The 15,939-nt window shown below is 39.6% G+C and overlaps 1 protein-coding gene across 7 annotated transcripts in view; it reads left to right on the forward strand.

The window, feature by feature from the left end:
• ATP11A (ATPase phospholipid transporting 11A) overlaps positions 1–15,939 on the forward strand; it is a 235,337-nt gene that overhangs the window by 163,392 nt on the left and 56,006 nt on the right. For all 7 annotated transcript variants that reach the window (XM_048855438.2, XM_048855445.2, XM_048855455.2 and 4 more), the window contains exons 9-12: positions 3,737–3,801; positions 10,319–10,400; positions 11,760–11,910; positions 14,879–15,076. In XM_048855438.2, coding sequence (XP_048711395.2) covers positions 3,737–3,801; positions 10,319–10,400; positions 11,760–11,910; positions 14,879–15,076 — 496 coding nt within the window. The remainder of the gene's footprint in view (positions 1–3,736; positions 3,802–10,318; positions 10,401–11,759; positions 11,911–14,878; positions 15,077–15,939) is intronic.

Raw genomic sequence — 15,939 nt, forward strand, 5'->3', positions numbered from 1 at the left:
CAACCCAAAGAGAACAAAAGCTTTTCCTTTTGTGGCTACTTGCAGAAGCCCAGCAACCAAGGAGCCAGCCAGAGCTCTTTCTCAGAGTGGCTCCTGTTAAGCCTTCTTTTTAACCTCTGTAAGTGACTGCAGGTTGTCGGTTCTCTGTATCAGTGAGCCCAGTGGATGAGGGGAATTTCTGCTATTCCAGATCTTCCTGGCCCTCCTTGCTTAGTTTGTGGCTCCATCAGGATACCTGTGTACCTCATTAGGTGTAAGTGCTTGCACAGGTCTAACTGATAAAATCTGAAAACAGGATTGCACAGGTATATCTGAGAAGCCTAATTACAGGCAGCAGAGCAAACCATTGCAACTTGAGCAGATTTGAAATGCAAATTAGTGAGATAGTGAATTATAGAACCCTACAATGCCATTTTTACAAAGGTGTTTCAGTACATACAGTGCTGTAAGACCAAGGCCTGTCCTTCACTTATGACCCCATTTTACCTTTTGGTTGCTTTGGGGGATAATCCCTTCAAACATAGCATGGATTCCAAGGCAGACTCTGGCATTCCCCACCACTCTGGGCTCATTTCCATCTTCAGAGGTTTCCACTCCTTTAGTGGCATTGGCCTTTTCCCCCTCATTCTATCTGTCAAGGAATCAGTCCTATGTGGTACTTCCTCCTCTCTGCATACAATGGGTCTGAGGTATGTACTGCACCACCCCCATTCTTGCCATGATACTTGCCTCTTGAACTCAGACTTCTTTTGAGTCTAGGAAATGATTCTTTCCCTGTAGTCTCAATACCAACATGCTGGAGCTTTGGGTTATCATTTGTGACCTGAAGCACACCCTGCCTCCACACCTCTCCTGAACCATGTGGGGTTGAGGAAGAGGAAAAACTCCTGGGTGGAGCCAACCAAACAATCACCCTCAAGCAAACTCAGGTAGCTCCTGAAGGCACTGTTGGCTACTTTCTACAGTTCTTAGGTGGGTCATTCTCTCCCCTGAGCTGACTGGTTATTTGCTTTAATCCCTTTACGCATAATCTCTTCACCTCAGTTTAACTCTACCTGCCTTCCATTTTTTTCTTGTCTCTGTTCCTTCCTTCGATATCCCCTGTCCTTTACATTTAGCTAATCCTTTCCCACCAGGACACCTCACCTGCCCCCTCCCCGTCACAATAAAGCCAAATCATGGAACTAGCTTGATGTTTGCAAATGAAAACTCAGTTCACTCTGCTTGCATGTTATTGCTATTCCCCTATCCTTTTTTGTCTGTTTAGATTATAAAATCCTTTGGGACAAGGACTGCCTCTTGCTCTCTGTATACAGTGCTTAGCACAGTGGGGCCCTAGGGACTACATAATGCAATAACAACAAAACTACAGTAAAAAGGAACACATAGCTCCGTGTTCCTTCCTTCCCCACTTGTCCCATCTGTGTTTGGACATAGCCTTTCCCTGCCTCCCTCAGAACAGTCTCTCTCTTAGGCCAGGGGAGCTCCTGTCCAGGACATTGGGAAAGTGGAGCCTGCACCTCAAGTCTTCCAGGAGGTGTGCCGGCAGCTGAGTCCAAAACAGTCAATTGGCTTGACTCCAGCAAGACAGCCACACTAACCGCATTTTGGAAAATACTTCTGTCCCGAAACAATGGGGAAAATACATTGGCCTGAGATTGAAATAAGGAACTGGGATATTGGTTCCCTGTCCTAATAGTGTTCTGTAAAGCTGCAAGAGAAATTAGGCTAGATATAAATGATCCTGCTGGCTTCTTGGTGGCCCCATCATCTTTGGTTTTCTGACCTCCGGAGCATCACCGTATACTTCTACATAGCAGCTACTTAATAGGCCAGAACTGCTATCTGAGATCAGCCAGCTTCCCCAACTCAGAACACCTAGCCTTGAGGGATGGCCTGGAGATTGAGCAGAGCTATTTAATTATAGATTTCTCGGAGGAAATTGCTGAGTGGCATTTGTGAGCTCTGATGCGGAAAATAATCAGCCTTGACAACGTTCTCTTAGGTTAGTGCATCTTCATTCACTGGATGTTGGAGAAAGGGGAGGATATATAATGATGCTTCTTTCAGTGTGTCCTCAGCATTTTACCAGCAGGCTTCAAGAAGGTCCTGATTCAGTAATATTTCTCTCTTCAGTAGAGTTCATAGCTAAAACTCAAACTCTAAGCAACTATTCTCTTTGCTTTGAGAGTTGCAATAAAAGCAAGGCCATCAGTAAAAATACTGTAGCCGAACTATGAAAAACTTGTCCTTACATCGTAAGTGTCGCGTGGTATGGCAAAATCTGGTGCATGGAGAGTTGAGATATCTGCCTCTTCTATTTGCAAGGTGACCATCTGTTCATAGCTGTATACTTTCAACTGTCACTACCAGCTGGTTGTCTTTTGCCACTGACACTTAGTTTGGCTAGTTGGTTTTCCAAGCTTCACTACATGTAAACCCTCCTTTGGGATGACACCATATACTATATCCACTATCTCTAAGGGCATTTGCCAATTGGAATGGGAGAAGAGGGACATATGACATTAGTAATCCTATTTGTTATAGTCTTCTCCCATTCTACATTCCTCCCACCTCCCCTCAGCTATTTAGGGATGCATTGGGCCTTATGTACTGACTATGATTGACAGATATTTTCCTCCTGCTTCCTGATTTGGTAGAGTCTGAATGCTGTCCATAAGACTTTTTGCTAGGAAGGATAGGAGAAAAGAAAGAGATGATAAACAAGATTACTGGGAATAACCTTCCCTTATACAAATTGGCATTTGGTCCAGACACCAGCATTTACAGCTGATACCTTACAAACAATGTCATGAAATGTCTACAAGTGGTCAGGTCCAGGCTTTACATCTTTTCTAAAACACAGCACCTTTTAGCACAGTGCTAGAGCACTCTTCTAGTTCAGTGCTGACTCAAATTAAAAGCACCACTTTTTGGATATCCAAACTTCCTTTCCGTGAAGGACCAAGCAAAATAGATCTTTAAATTCAACAAGATTACAATATAGTTTTCAATTCCTTGCTTATATTTAGCACACATATTTCCAGCATGCCATATACAAATACTTGCTTTTCACAAGATATATTTGAAGTACTGTATAAATTCTCAAACGTTTGGATGACTTAAACATTAGTTTATAGCAATCTGAGTCTAAAACTTTTGCTCTATCAAATTTCTTTGCAGCTAACTTGAAATGGGAGGGAGGAAGAGAGCTTGAAAGCAGCAATCTTTCCCATTCTAATGAGTTTCCCATCCTAATCAGTAAACAAAAGTAGACTGTACAATTTTCAGGGGTGAGAAGTAAAGCAAGATAAGTTGGTTACGATATGCCATGTATATCTTGGATAGTGCTGTTGGAACAAACTCCGTAATGCATTTTTCAGTTATCTTTGTATATTGAGGTTTGTGGTCCAAATTCATTCTGAAGTCAGTGGTAGCTGCTGGATTCGCAATGCTTCTGTAAGTCAGGTTATAGGTGTCTAAGTATGAATTTAAGAGCTTAACTTTAGGTATTCATATATCTAAAAATCTTGACCATAATACTTTAATAAAAAATCCCAAATGCAAACCGCAGATGTTGGTTGCTTGTTAATTGTGGACTTTCACTAAATAAAATGATCAATACTTTATTTTCTGTAGCTAATACTGTCTGTTATGTTTCATGTGGCTTTCATAACAATCTGTTTTCTATTTCTGAACACTTAGTATATTTTTGGTAATCCTTTATCTTTTGTAGGCCATTAGGATCTGAAAATCTGCTTCTTAGAGGAGCTACTTTAAAGAACACAGAGAGAATCTTTGGTAAATATTTGAATTAACAAATGATGAAAATGTATTCTCAATTAAAATGTAAACGTTAAATCAAGTTAAAAATCTATAATTACAATCACCTGAGCATAAATCGTCCCTTGCATTGCCTGAACTACATCTGCACCACGGAGTGCACTTTTGTCATCATTAAGAGAACTGAAATAATCACAACTGACATACAATAGCAATGACACCCTTTTTTCCTTGAAATAGCAATTGATTTAGTATGTAGTAATCTCTAATACTAGCTATCGGCAAGAGACCTTGGAAGGAAATGTTTTCTAAATTCTGCACGTAAATATGTGGCTTTAATCCACAAAATTGTTGATACGATGTGGATGTGACAGGCTAGCAGTGTGTGCTCAAAAGCCCAATTGTGTTAGAAGTTAACGAGCCACTGGAAAACGTTGAGTCTCTGTTGCTGAATCATTAGGGCAGATGAATTGTTACCCCAACCTAATATACGAAGGGCTGGCCAACATTTTCTCTTAAAAGTGTTCTTCATCAGAGTTGGATTTTCATCTCAACATTTTTTCCCCTCCATAAAGTGTCTGCTTTCTGCAGAAAATTTCAGTTTTATGTTTACAAACCAATCACCGAAAAACTGAAATATTTTTATTTGGAAATGCCACGATGAATCATTGAAGTTGTAGTTCAGTTGCTTCATGTCCCCATTCTCCTCTATGGGTCGGGCGCCTTGGCCAGACCACATCTCCCATGATGCACCACCTTCTCTTTCCAAGAGGGAAGACTGTGAATGGCAAGGAATCTAGAAAATTCAAATTTTGCAACTTTCTCTCTCCAGAAAAAAACAGCAGGAAATGATTAGAGGAGAGATGTTGTCAAATTTCCCTTATTTACTTGGAATAAAGAACAATGTAATAGGTATAATTAATGTCTTTTTATTATTATTTTCAATTTCATAGGGCTATTTTATAAACTCAGTGAAGATGTGTATCAAGCTGAGATATTGCCACTCCTTGAGCAGTTGCTGTTGACCTTGTTAATAACACACCCAACATATGGAATTATCCCAGCACAGCACACATGCCAGAGTGTCTTATTTTTAGTAGTGAGTTATGACCCAGGATACATTAGATCTGATTTAATGTGTACTTTGAATATATTTTTTTGTTTATAGCTGATTATAATTGCTGTATTTAATCTTTTTTTTTAGTCTCTGAAGCTGTTATTAATGGGGCTGTGCAAAACTATAATATTTTTTAAATGAATGAGTAGGTTCTGCTGAAGAGAGCAAAATCTGTGGATTTCTTTTATTTTTGGATACATTATGTAGTTTAGGCTTGTTTAGAATACTTCTTATAACCTATCATTTAGTTTCTAAAATTGAAGCTGGACAAATCTAGAATTACAATATGGACTATTCAAAAATACTTTGTACAGTTGCATTGGGTAACATGTCAAAAGGCACTCCAATGCAAGAATTGTGAGGAACATGGTGTAGATTCAAGATTGAAAAATGTGAATTAGAAATGGAATGTGAATGTTGCTGTTTCTAGTGCTGGTCCCTGTGTGCGTTTCGCTGTCGATACATATACGCTCAATGTGCCTGAGTCTGGAAGATTTTTGCCAGTAGTGTCCATTGGTCTGCACCACATGACCAAAAACGGTTTCAAGATCTGTTGGAGTTGTGGATGAGCTCCAGATTCTTCTGGAGCAAATTCAGGGGATACCTTACAGACTCCTGGATAGTTTACAGACTGCAGGACCTAGCAGAATGGCATTCGCCATTGACAGTGCCATCCCTAAGCTTGACAAGCTTGTGTGGCATGCTCCAAGAACAAGTGCACCTTACTCCTCCAGCAACAAGTGCACCTTACTCCTCAGAGGTGAGAAAAGAGATACTTTGTCCCAGACAGGGTAACAGCATTTTTATTTACTCATCCTGCCCGGAATCCTTTGGTGGTTCAGGCAGGTTACAAGTAGGTAACAGCACCCAAGGTCTGTCCCCCCCAGGTAAAGAAACCAAAAGTTTAGACCTCTTTGGAAGAAATATTTACGTCCACCAGCACGTGATTCCGAATAGCCAACTACCAGACCTTACTATCGAAATACAATTTGTCAACTATTCAAAAATTTCTGAATTCAGAGATGAATTCCTTCCAGAGAATAGGGCATAATTTGAGGTCCTTATTGAGGAGGGTAGATTGGTGGCTAGAACATCTCTACAGGCTGCAGCTGATACAGCTGACATGGCCTCAAGGTTAATAGCACCTGCTGTTGTGTTGCAAATCCTTGCAGCACTTGAGATTTCTCAAGGAGGTTCAATCAGCTGTAGAGGATTTGCCATTCAATGGGAATAATTTATTTAGTGAAAAGACAGATGAGTTTTACACTCATTGGAGCACTCCAGGGCAACAGTATGCTCCCTGACTTTATATACACTAGCACTGAAGAGGAAGTGTCATAGACAGCCCTATGAACCAAGTCCAGTACCACAATCCTTCTACCACCAAAGGGGATACAAACCACCACATAAGCAATAGAGGATCCAGAAAAGTAAACACAACACTCATCCTCCTTCCTCCTCCTTTCAACAACAACTTCATGTCAAGAGGTACTTTGATGAGACCAGAAATCCGTTTTGGTGGCTGAATAGCGAAATTTTTCCATGCCTAGTAGGTAACAGACAAATGGGTTCTTAACATTGTCAAGTTCAGATGCACAAAGAGTTCCTCTACCCTCCCCTTGAAAACCCTCTTCCCTATTCCTTTTTAGGGGCCACTTTCATAAGAAGACACTCATTCAGGAGGTAGACTTCCAACTTCAGCAGGGAACTGTAGAGCTGGTACCACCTCAGTATTGGGGAGCAGGGGAGGCAGGATTTTATCCAAATATTTCCTCATAGCCAAGAAAAGGAGGGTGGAGATCCATTTTAGACCTTCAACAACTATCTGTAGATTGAGATTGTGGATATGGTTGCCAAGTCTGACTGAAGCTGGTCTGGGAGATTTTATTTTTCCCCAGCATGACGTAATGTCATTGTCTTAAAATAGCCTATTAAAATCTCCTGGATTGCTTTCAATAGTCACTGTGAGATCAATGCTGATTCTGGGAGACTCCAGGCCAATCCTGGAGGGTTGGCAACCCTAATTGTGGATGTCATCCTGGCATCAATAATTATGTCCCTAAACAGAAACTATTGGATCACGGGTCTTGGCATGAGAGATATCTATTTTCATATCAACATCCATCCCTCTAACTGAAGATTGCTGAGATTCACTATAGGTCCTAATCATTATCGGTACAGGGTGCTCCCTTTTGGACTAGCAGCAGTGTCCAGAGTGTTTACAAAGGTACTTTCTGTCATGGCAGCATGTCTGACACCACAGCTCAATAGTCTTTCCTTACCTGCACAATTACCTATTGACAGGGAGATCTCATCAGTAGGAGGCACTGACATCAAACTCATCTCTCCTCAGTTTTTTCTAGTGTCACTGGAAATCTCTGTGAACACAGAAGAGTCCATTTTAGTTCCATTGCAGACCACAGAATTTATTGGTGCACCTCTGGACAGATTTCAGTCACTGAATAATTTAATCAATCAATCCAGAGCCCTCAGTCATTGATTTGTACATGTTTTATTTTCCTGTGTCACATGGCATCCTACCTACTTGACACCATTTGCAAGACTTCAGCTTCACTGCCCATAAGCTTGGCTTCAGATGGTATCTGTGCCAAGCAGGCGATGGCAGTGCAACAAGTAGATGTGCACAGGAGTTGCCTTTGTTCCACCCCCAGAAGATGATTATTAGACACCTTCCTCCTAGGATGGGGCTCCCATCTGGACAAACACACAGCACAAGGGATGTGGACTCCCTGAGAGTCCAGGATGCACACAAATGTGCTGGCACAGAGAGCTGTCTGAGAGGCCTGCAAGCAATTCTTACTGCTTGTACAATCCCAATGTATTCAGGTGATATCAAACAATATCACAAAAGTGCACTACATCAACAGGGAAGGGGGAGCAAGGTGCATATACCTGTTAATAGACATGGTCAACCCATGGAATTGGTGTATTAGTCATAAAATCACTCTATCATCAGTACATCTCCCAGGATACACAGAACATTAGTGGCTCAGCATACATGTCCCGATCAACCACAATTGAGAGCTACATGAGCCTGTGGTGCAGAGCATATTCAAGCAATTGGGGTTCCCTTCTTGGGCTCTTTTAGTAGGACAAGAAAACAGTAAATGCAAGACCTACTGCTCCAGAGGAGTTAAAGGTCAGGACTCCAAAGGGGATACCATCCTAATCCCTTATGTACCCCTTTCTCCTCATTACTCTCTTACCTCGAGTCCTCAGGAAGATCCAGCAAGATGGAGTGGTGATCATCCTCATTGCTTCCAGATGGTCCAGACAGTTTTGGATACCCAACCTTCTCCAGCTGTCAGCTCAACCCCATCAGCCTCTGATCTTTCTGGACCTTCTGACATAGGACAATGGCAAGATCGGACATCTCAATCCAGAGTGACTCCACCTCACAGCCTGGTATTTGGATGGGCATCAAATCTAGAACAGACATGTTTGTTAGCAGTTTAAGCCATCCTTAACAACAGCAGGAAGGAATCCATCAGAAAGTGGCTAAGTGGAAGAGATTTTCTATTTGGGCCTGACATTGTCATATGGCCACAAATGACTGGACATTCCCACTATTTTATATTATCTGCTCACCCTGAAGACCTCAGCTCCCTATGAGTGCATGTGGTGGCAATTAGTCCCTGTCACCCTCCAGTCAACAACCACTCTATTTTCACCCATCCAATAATTACGTTTTCTAAAAGGTCTAGTTCAGGGGTCGGCAACCTTCGGCACACAGCCCATCGGGTAATCTGCTGGCGGGCTGCAAGACATTTTGTTTCCATTAATAGTCTGCAGGCACGGCTCCCCGCAGCTCCAAGTGGCCGTGGTTTGCCATTCCCGGCCAGTGGGAGTTGCGGGAAGTGGCGCGGGTGGCAGGGACGTGCTGGCCACCGCTTCTTGCAGCTCCCGTTGGCCAGGAACAGTGAACCGCAGCCACTGAGAGCTGCAGGGGGCCTTGCTTGTGGATGGTCAACGTAAACAAAATGTCTCTCAGCCCGCCATCAGATTAGCCCGTGTGCCAAAGGTTGCTGACCTCTGGTCTAGTTAAAGCCTTTCATCCAGTAACTAAACCCACTCCAGCATGGGACCTTAATTTGGTCCTCTTAGCATTAACTGAGTCACCGTTTTGATGATTGTTTTCATGACATGCTTCTCCCATCTCTTTGTGAAGGTCACCATGTTAGTGGCCATCCCATCAGCAAGAAGGGTTGTTGAACTAGGTGACATTGTGGCTTATCCACCTTATGCAATTTTCCATAACAATAGTTACACTGAGGCTACACCCAAAATTCACCCCCAAAGTCCTCTTGGGCTTTTGCCTAAAACAGACTATCCATCTACCTCTTTGTTTGTTTTTTCTGAAGCTACATGCTGCTAATGAGGAGAGGAGACTTTATTCTCTGGATATATGCCAGGCACTGGCACTCCACCAACAAAGAACAGTCTTTTAGGCAATCATCTACGTTGTTTGTTTGTTTCACTGGGAGAATGGATGAAGGGACAAGTGATATCTTCTCGGAGGCTTCCTGAGTGGATTTCAGGCTGTATCCTGCTCTGTTATCAATTAGTTGATACCCTCCCCTGCAAAATGTGAGGTCCCATCAAGCATCACTTCATCTGCCACTGACTGACATCTACAAAGCACAAGATGGAGTTCTATACATACCTTCACAGGACATAATCCAAGCCTCTGCAGCCAATGGTTCATTTGGATCTGCAATCCTTCAGTTATTCATACTGCGTAGGTCCTCGCATCCGCTTCCTTCCTCAGCAGTGTGCAGTGGAATACACATAAGGACCATTACTTGAAGAAAGAGGGGCTGCTTATCTTGTATAGTAACTGGAGTTCTTTGAGATGTGTGGTCTCTAGCTGTATTCCCCTATCTGTCCATCTTGCCCTCTACTTGGATTCTCACATGATTCGTGGTAGAGAAGGAACAGGAGAGGTAGTCAGTCTGCACTGCCCCTTATGCTCTTGATCTGGACCACAGGTGGGGACCAATGGAGACTACTGGCAAAAAAATGAAATTCTGTCTCAGGCGCGTGAAGTGCGTGCGTCCCCACAGTGGCATACAGATATGGCCACACATCTCAAAGACGCTCCAGTTACTATACAAAGTAAACAACCTCTGTTTCTTAAAATTTGCCTGGACTATCCATGATGCTACAACTGTTTTTAATTTCTGAATATCATCTGAACCAGTGTTTTTTTTTCTTCATATGGCCAAGGCAGGATGTAATGGTAGGATATGTAAATACCAGGGCAATCAGAGATTTTTATTTATTTTTTTTTTGTTGCTGTCAGGATCATATATCCTCCTTGCTCTTGTGCTGTTCATTAACACTTGCATTCACAACCTTCAATCACAATCTTTACTAAAATAGTTTTTCTTGTTTCAGGTGTTGCTATATACACTGGCATGGAAACGAAGATGGCATTAAATTACCAGTCAAAATCACAGAAACGATCTGCTGTTGAAAAGTAAAGCTTTTATTATCCTTTTTAAGTATTTATTTTGGGGTGAAAAGAGTACGTTTGGATTTAAAAAAATAATATTCGGACACATTTTTGTTTACGCTAAAACTGTATGTTACATTGACTAGAATATAAGTGGAAGAAAGAGACTTAGTAAAAATTGCATCTTTCTGTGTGTCACCATGGGCGCCCTTTAGATTTTTGTTCCTCTTATTGAACAGATGACTATATTTTAAAAACAACAACAAACACTTATTAATTCTAGTTACCTTTTCAAAATCAGCTGTTCTTTACCATTCCAGAGTATAGTAACTCTTCCTGCTTAGAGTAGATCCACTGACAGAATCAGCAGATTGTGCCATGTTCCAGTACCCTTACAGTTCCCAATTTTTAGCAATTACATGTTGAGTTCAATAGACAAAACTCCTTTGAGGCACTTCAGTCTGGAACAGCATACTAAAATACAATAAAATGGAACCAAACTGCAGAAACACTGTGTACTACCAGTCTGTTTCTGGCAGGGTTTCTGTGTTTTAACTAAAATGAATGGTGGTCTACACAAGCAAAATGAATGCTATTGAAAAGGAAGCCTGTTGTTTTCTGAACACACTGTCATCTGTAAGGGGAGTAGCAGCTACTTGGGCTGATATTGGTTGTCTGTTACCACAGATATCGGGGATTCTTATATAGTCTCATACCTTACCCTGGTGTCTGAGTGGCAGATAGGATGCCATTGCTTAAAGCAAGCTACGGTAATCAGCCTGTGTACCTCCTTTTTCCTTTCACAACTGCTGGGAAGTGGTGAAGGAGCTCTTCTTATTGTTAAAGGTGTACAGGTCAGAACGTTCAGTTCATGCCCATCACTGATGTTAATAACAACATTTTTGTTTTCTTACGCTTTGAGAAGAAAGTTAGGCCTTATCTGCACTAGGACGTTTTTGCCATTATATTGGTATAGTTATACCAGCAAAATCTTGAGTGTGGATGCGGTTATATCTGTGTAAAAGTGTTTATACCAGTATAGTTTGTGCTGGTTCAGGGAACTGGCTTAAGCTGTCCTGGTATAAGGATAGTTATGCCAATGTAATTGCATCTACATAGTGGGTTTACCAGCATAGTGTTGATGGTAAAACGTGTATAAAATTTGTGATCAAGTTATGTTGGTAAACTTTTAAGTTTAGACCAGGTCTTAGTAATATTATTCTCCACTGGAGAAATACTGTACAGAACTTATTTAACATCATAACATTATTAGATTTGTTAATGAATATTAATTAGACTTAAGGAGCTTCAGTATAAAGTTTTCATAAACTCTGTACATTTTTATATACTAATGGAAGAGTTGTTTTCTTTTGTTTGTTTTAGATCAATGAATGTATTCCTTATTGTATACCTCTGTATTCTAATCAGTAAAGCACTAATAAATACTACCCTGAAGTATGTCTGGCAGAGTGATCCATTGCGTGATGAACCATGGTATAATCAGAAAACAGAGTCAGAAAGGAAAAGAAACATGGTACGGAAAATTACTGTGTGTTTGTGTAACATAATTTTCTCTCAAGGTGTTCAAGAGTGACACATATAAAAATTATAGTGTTCTAAACAGAAGAGCATGGAGGATCATATAGCAACTAGGAAAGTGTAAACTTGCCATTTTTATTCTAGTGTCTCTGAGATTTACAGTTCCATTTCACCGTAATCCCAGAATACGTGATTGTATGACATTACTGATAACAGGAAGCCCTGCTGTTGAAGTGTATGATTGATTGATGTAGAGTTAGAGACATGTTTTATTTTTAAAATATTTTTAAAAAGCTATTCTATAAAAAATTTAAAAAGCTATTTTTTTAAAAAGTATATGAAATATTTTTTCAAAAGGGCACCATATTACCAAAAAAGTGTCCCTTACCAGACCCATATTGACTGGCTCTATTAGTTAATGACACTTCATGGTATGTGTGACATCACAATGGAGTCAAATTGGCTAGCATAACTTTAAGAAGATTGGAAAAACTAGTTTTTCATATCTGTTATTTTTTGAATGACTCTTTGCCCTCTTGTTCTTTGTGCATTTAGCACACACTAGATAAAATATATTTCTGAATGTTTTGGAGGTCACTTTTAAAATGCTGAGCGTTAAGTGCAGATACAACACTTGACCATATTATGCTGATCTGTTGTTTTCGTTCTGTTTGTTTTTTAATTCTAAGTCTTTGGATAACATACTTCCTACTATCCTAAAATCAGATGGAGGTACCCAGCAATCTTTGTTTTTATACATTTTCTGTTTCGTTAACACTTGTTTGATGAAAACCTTTTAAGTAGTGATTGTTAAATAGTATATAGATAATAGTAAAACTGAAAAGTTTAAAGAGGCTAAAATTTCTGTATCAGTTAAAGGGAAGCAAATCCCCTAGGCATAGTAGCTAATTACTTTAAAAAATAAATATTGAATAAATAGTAAATGTTTGTCTAAAGTAAACATTAAAAATTAGATGGCAACGTGTGGGATATGATATATTTTTATACGGTAGCTTATGAATAGATCTCTGAAGTTGGGGATGAGCTCCTATTGATTAGAAGTAATTTTGACTGTCTGAGGGGAAGCCATTTCAGGACTTTTGAGAATCACTTAGGGGATTACTAGAGCCACTGGATAGCTACCGGAAAATTTATAAAATTCAATGGAATTTAAAACAAATTGAATGAACTTGTTGGATATTTTTGTAAAGCAAATCAAAATAAAAGTGAGAATGCTAGTGATTGTAGTAAGTTATCTGTATCTTTTCTGGATCATTTTAAAATAAAATGTATTCTGCCCTCTTCTGCCCCCAACCTTAACCTGGAGTCCTTTCTTTATGACTTCCCACCCCGATCTCTTCCCAGAGGTCTTCCCATATCATCACCTGTCTCTCTCTTCTCCCTTCTATTCCCCCATAAGGACCAAAACAAAATTCAAATATTTGATACCATATTCCAGTGCAACCTGATTCGTGGAGCATGTCCTTTTGAATTAATCCAGCTATACTGCATAAAGCACATTAGCTAGGTTTTTATACTAAAATGAACAGCAGTAAAATAGTAAACAGTATTGACATTTTAAATTGGTATGGTCATATACAAAGTTAATGACCCCAAGGTGAATGAGGCAATATACACCTGTTAGCCCCTCGTGCTGTAAAAATGCACTATTGGTGGGACTGTTACATCATGCTCCACCATGTCCTATATAAATGGATACTGGCTGTCTTGTCTGTTCCTATAGATCGATAAATACAAAACTGTCATTGTTCTTTCAGAAGTAGATCTGTGCAACCATAATTCGCAGAATATTTTTAATGAAAATTTATCTTGTGAAGAAAACACTTGAAATACCAAAATAGTTTCAGAATACCCTAAATTCACATTTGTTTCCAGTGATCCTAGTGAAGAGTGACTATCAGTCATGAATTATTTCTCCTGGTCCTTGCTGAGACTACTGGCAGTGCAGTTTGGAAAAGCTTGTATTTTGGCTTTCTGCACTTTAAGCTGGATGTTTGTTCAAATGTAATTTTAAAGAGACTATATAGTAATAGTGTTTAGTATTCAGTCTGTACAGTATCAAAAATCCACCTAAATTGAAAGTGTGTATTTTCTTGTTGCTGGTATTAGTTACTGAGAAATCGGTATTAAACTCTGAGCTCTTAACTTTGGGCCCCACTTTGCAGCCTTTCTTCACATAAATAAATTTTCTTACAAATAAGATTGGATTTTGCAACCTTTACTCCCACAAGTAATACTTACTTGTGTGATCTTAGTGACTGTGATTGCTAGGTTTACGAATGGGAGTAAAGGTTGCACAATTCAGTCCTTTATTTCTAAATTGCTTAAAATCTGTCATTTATTATCTATGGAGAAAACATCAAAGTATTCATATATACACATGAATACCTTGCTATTTCATTGAGACAGGAAGCCCTTTATTTGAAATATGGGAAGTGTTTGTAATCTGTACAAATCGGCAAACCTTGCCTCCTTTTCTTGCTGTTTGGTTTTTCTCTTTTATGATATTCTGTGAATGTTAATTTTTCATCATTCATAGGTAGTCATTCATTCGACACTCTAGAACTTTGTAATACATTAATATGTAACTGAAAATATGTACTCTAAACCTGGACTCACGAGAATTACAAAGTTGGTTTCTCCTTCAAAGCTCTTTCTTCCTCATGCTTGATTAGTAGTGAAGTTGGAATCATAACAGATGTATAAAAATGTGCCAGATTCTGACTTCACTGTATCATGAAGCATGGAGAGAAAATGACGGTGATGGAGAAATGCAGAAATGCAAGCTTAGGGTTGAGAGTAACTGAGAAGATTTTTCTTTTAAATGGTTCCACTTAATGTTTGAAAGACATTTGAAAGATAAACTCATAAATAACCATTTGAATCTTTTAATTTCCACTGATTAATGAAAAATCAATGTTTTGGTTTTGTTTCTTTGGCAGATACTTCGAGCATTTACAGACTTCCTTGCATTCATGGTTCTTTTCAACTACATTATTCCTGTATCTATGTATGTCACAGTGGAAATGCAGAAGTTTCTTGGTTCTTATTTCCTCACTTGGGATGAAGAAATGTTTGATGAGGACACAGGTGAAGGACCTCTGGTGAATACTTCTGACCTCAATGAGGAATTAGGACAGGTAAATTGATTATAAAAATTTATCAATCGTTTCTAACACTTAAAGAAAAATAACCCAATTGTGGTCATTTTTGGCTTAATTAATTTTTGTCATTTCAAAATGTGCTGTTCAAGATTTAATCTGGAGTTTAAAAGTGTTCTTCAGTTTTAGATGTCCAACTCGATACCCATGAGGCTCAATTTTCAGAGGTACTGACCACCCAAGTTGGTGAGAATTGTAGGTGCTCAGAGCCTCTGAAGAACAGGCCTGAGGTTTGTCAAGTTGTGCAACCAAACTTAGTGGACACATTCATTGTTGATGCAGTGTTGTTGTAGCCATGTTGGTCCCAGGGTATTAGAGAGACAAGGTGTGTGAGGTAATACATTTTATTGGACCAACTTATTTCTTTTAACGTGCGATAATTTCTAAGGCTTTTAAACAATATGATCAATAGTAATTGAGAGAAGTATTGCTTAACCCATTATAAGCACCATTAGCTTAAATGATATATTTGGAACTGCTTGCTGTCAGTTACTCAAAAAAAAAAAAAAAAACACCACACCCCACCTTTGAGCTGTTATAGTTGTCTGACATATCGGTTGTCCCTGCTACCGGTCACTTTTCATTTTCTTTTTACTGCTGTGGGTTTTGAATTCCATGAAGTGCTATGGAAGGTGAAATAAAAACTGATGTTCAGGTGAAGAGTGCAGTTGCTAGGCCTACACTGTAACACTATAACTACATTTTGTTTGTTTTTCCACAATTGCTGTGGTCCTATTCTGATCGCACTAGTATCTCACTTACATGCACATTAGTATGTAATGCTTGAGTAATTCTGTTGACATTGTTGTAGACATTGTTGTAGACACTCGGGATTTACATTG

This window comes from Caretta caretta, chromosome 1, assembly GCF_965140235.1.
Source record: "Caretta caretta isolate rCarCar2 chromosome 1, rCarCar1.hap1, whole genome shotgun sequence".
In the NCBI taxonomy this organism is placed as follows: domain Eukaryota; kingdom Metazoa; phylum Chordata; order Testudines; family Cheloniidae; genus Caretta; species Caretta caretta.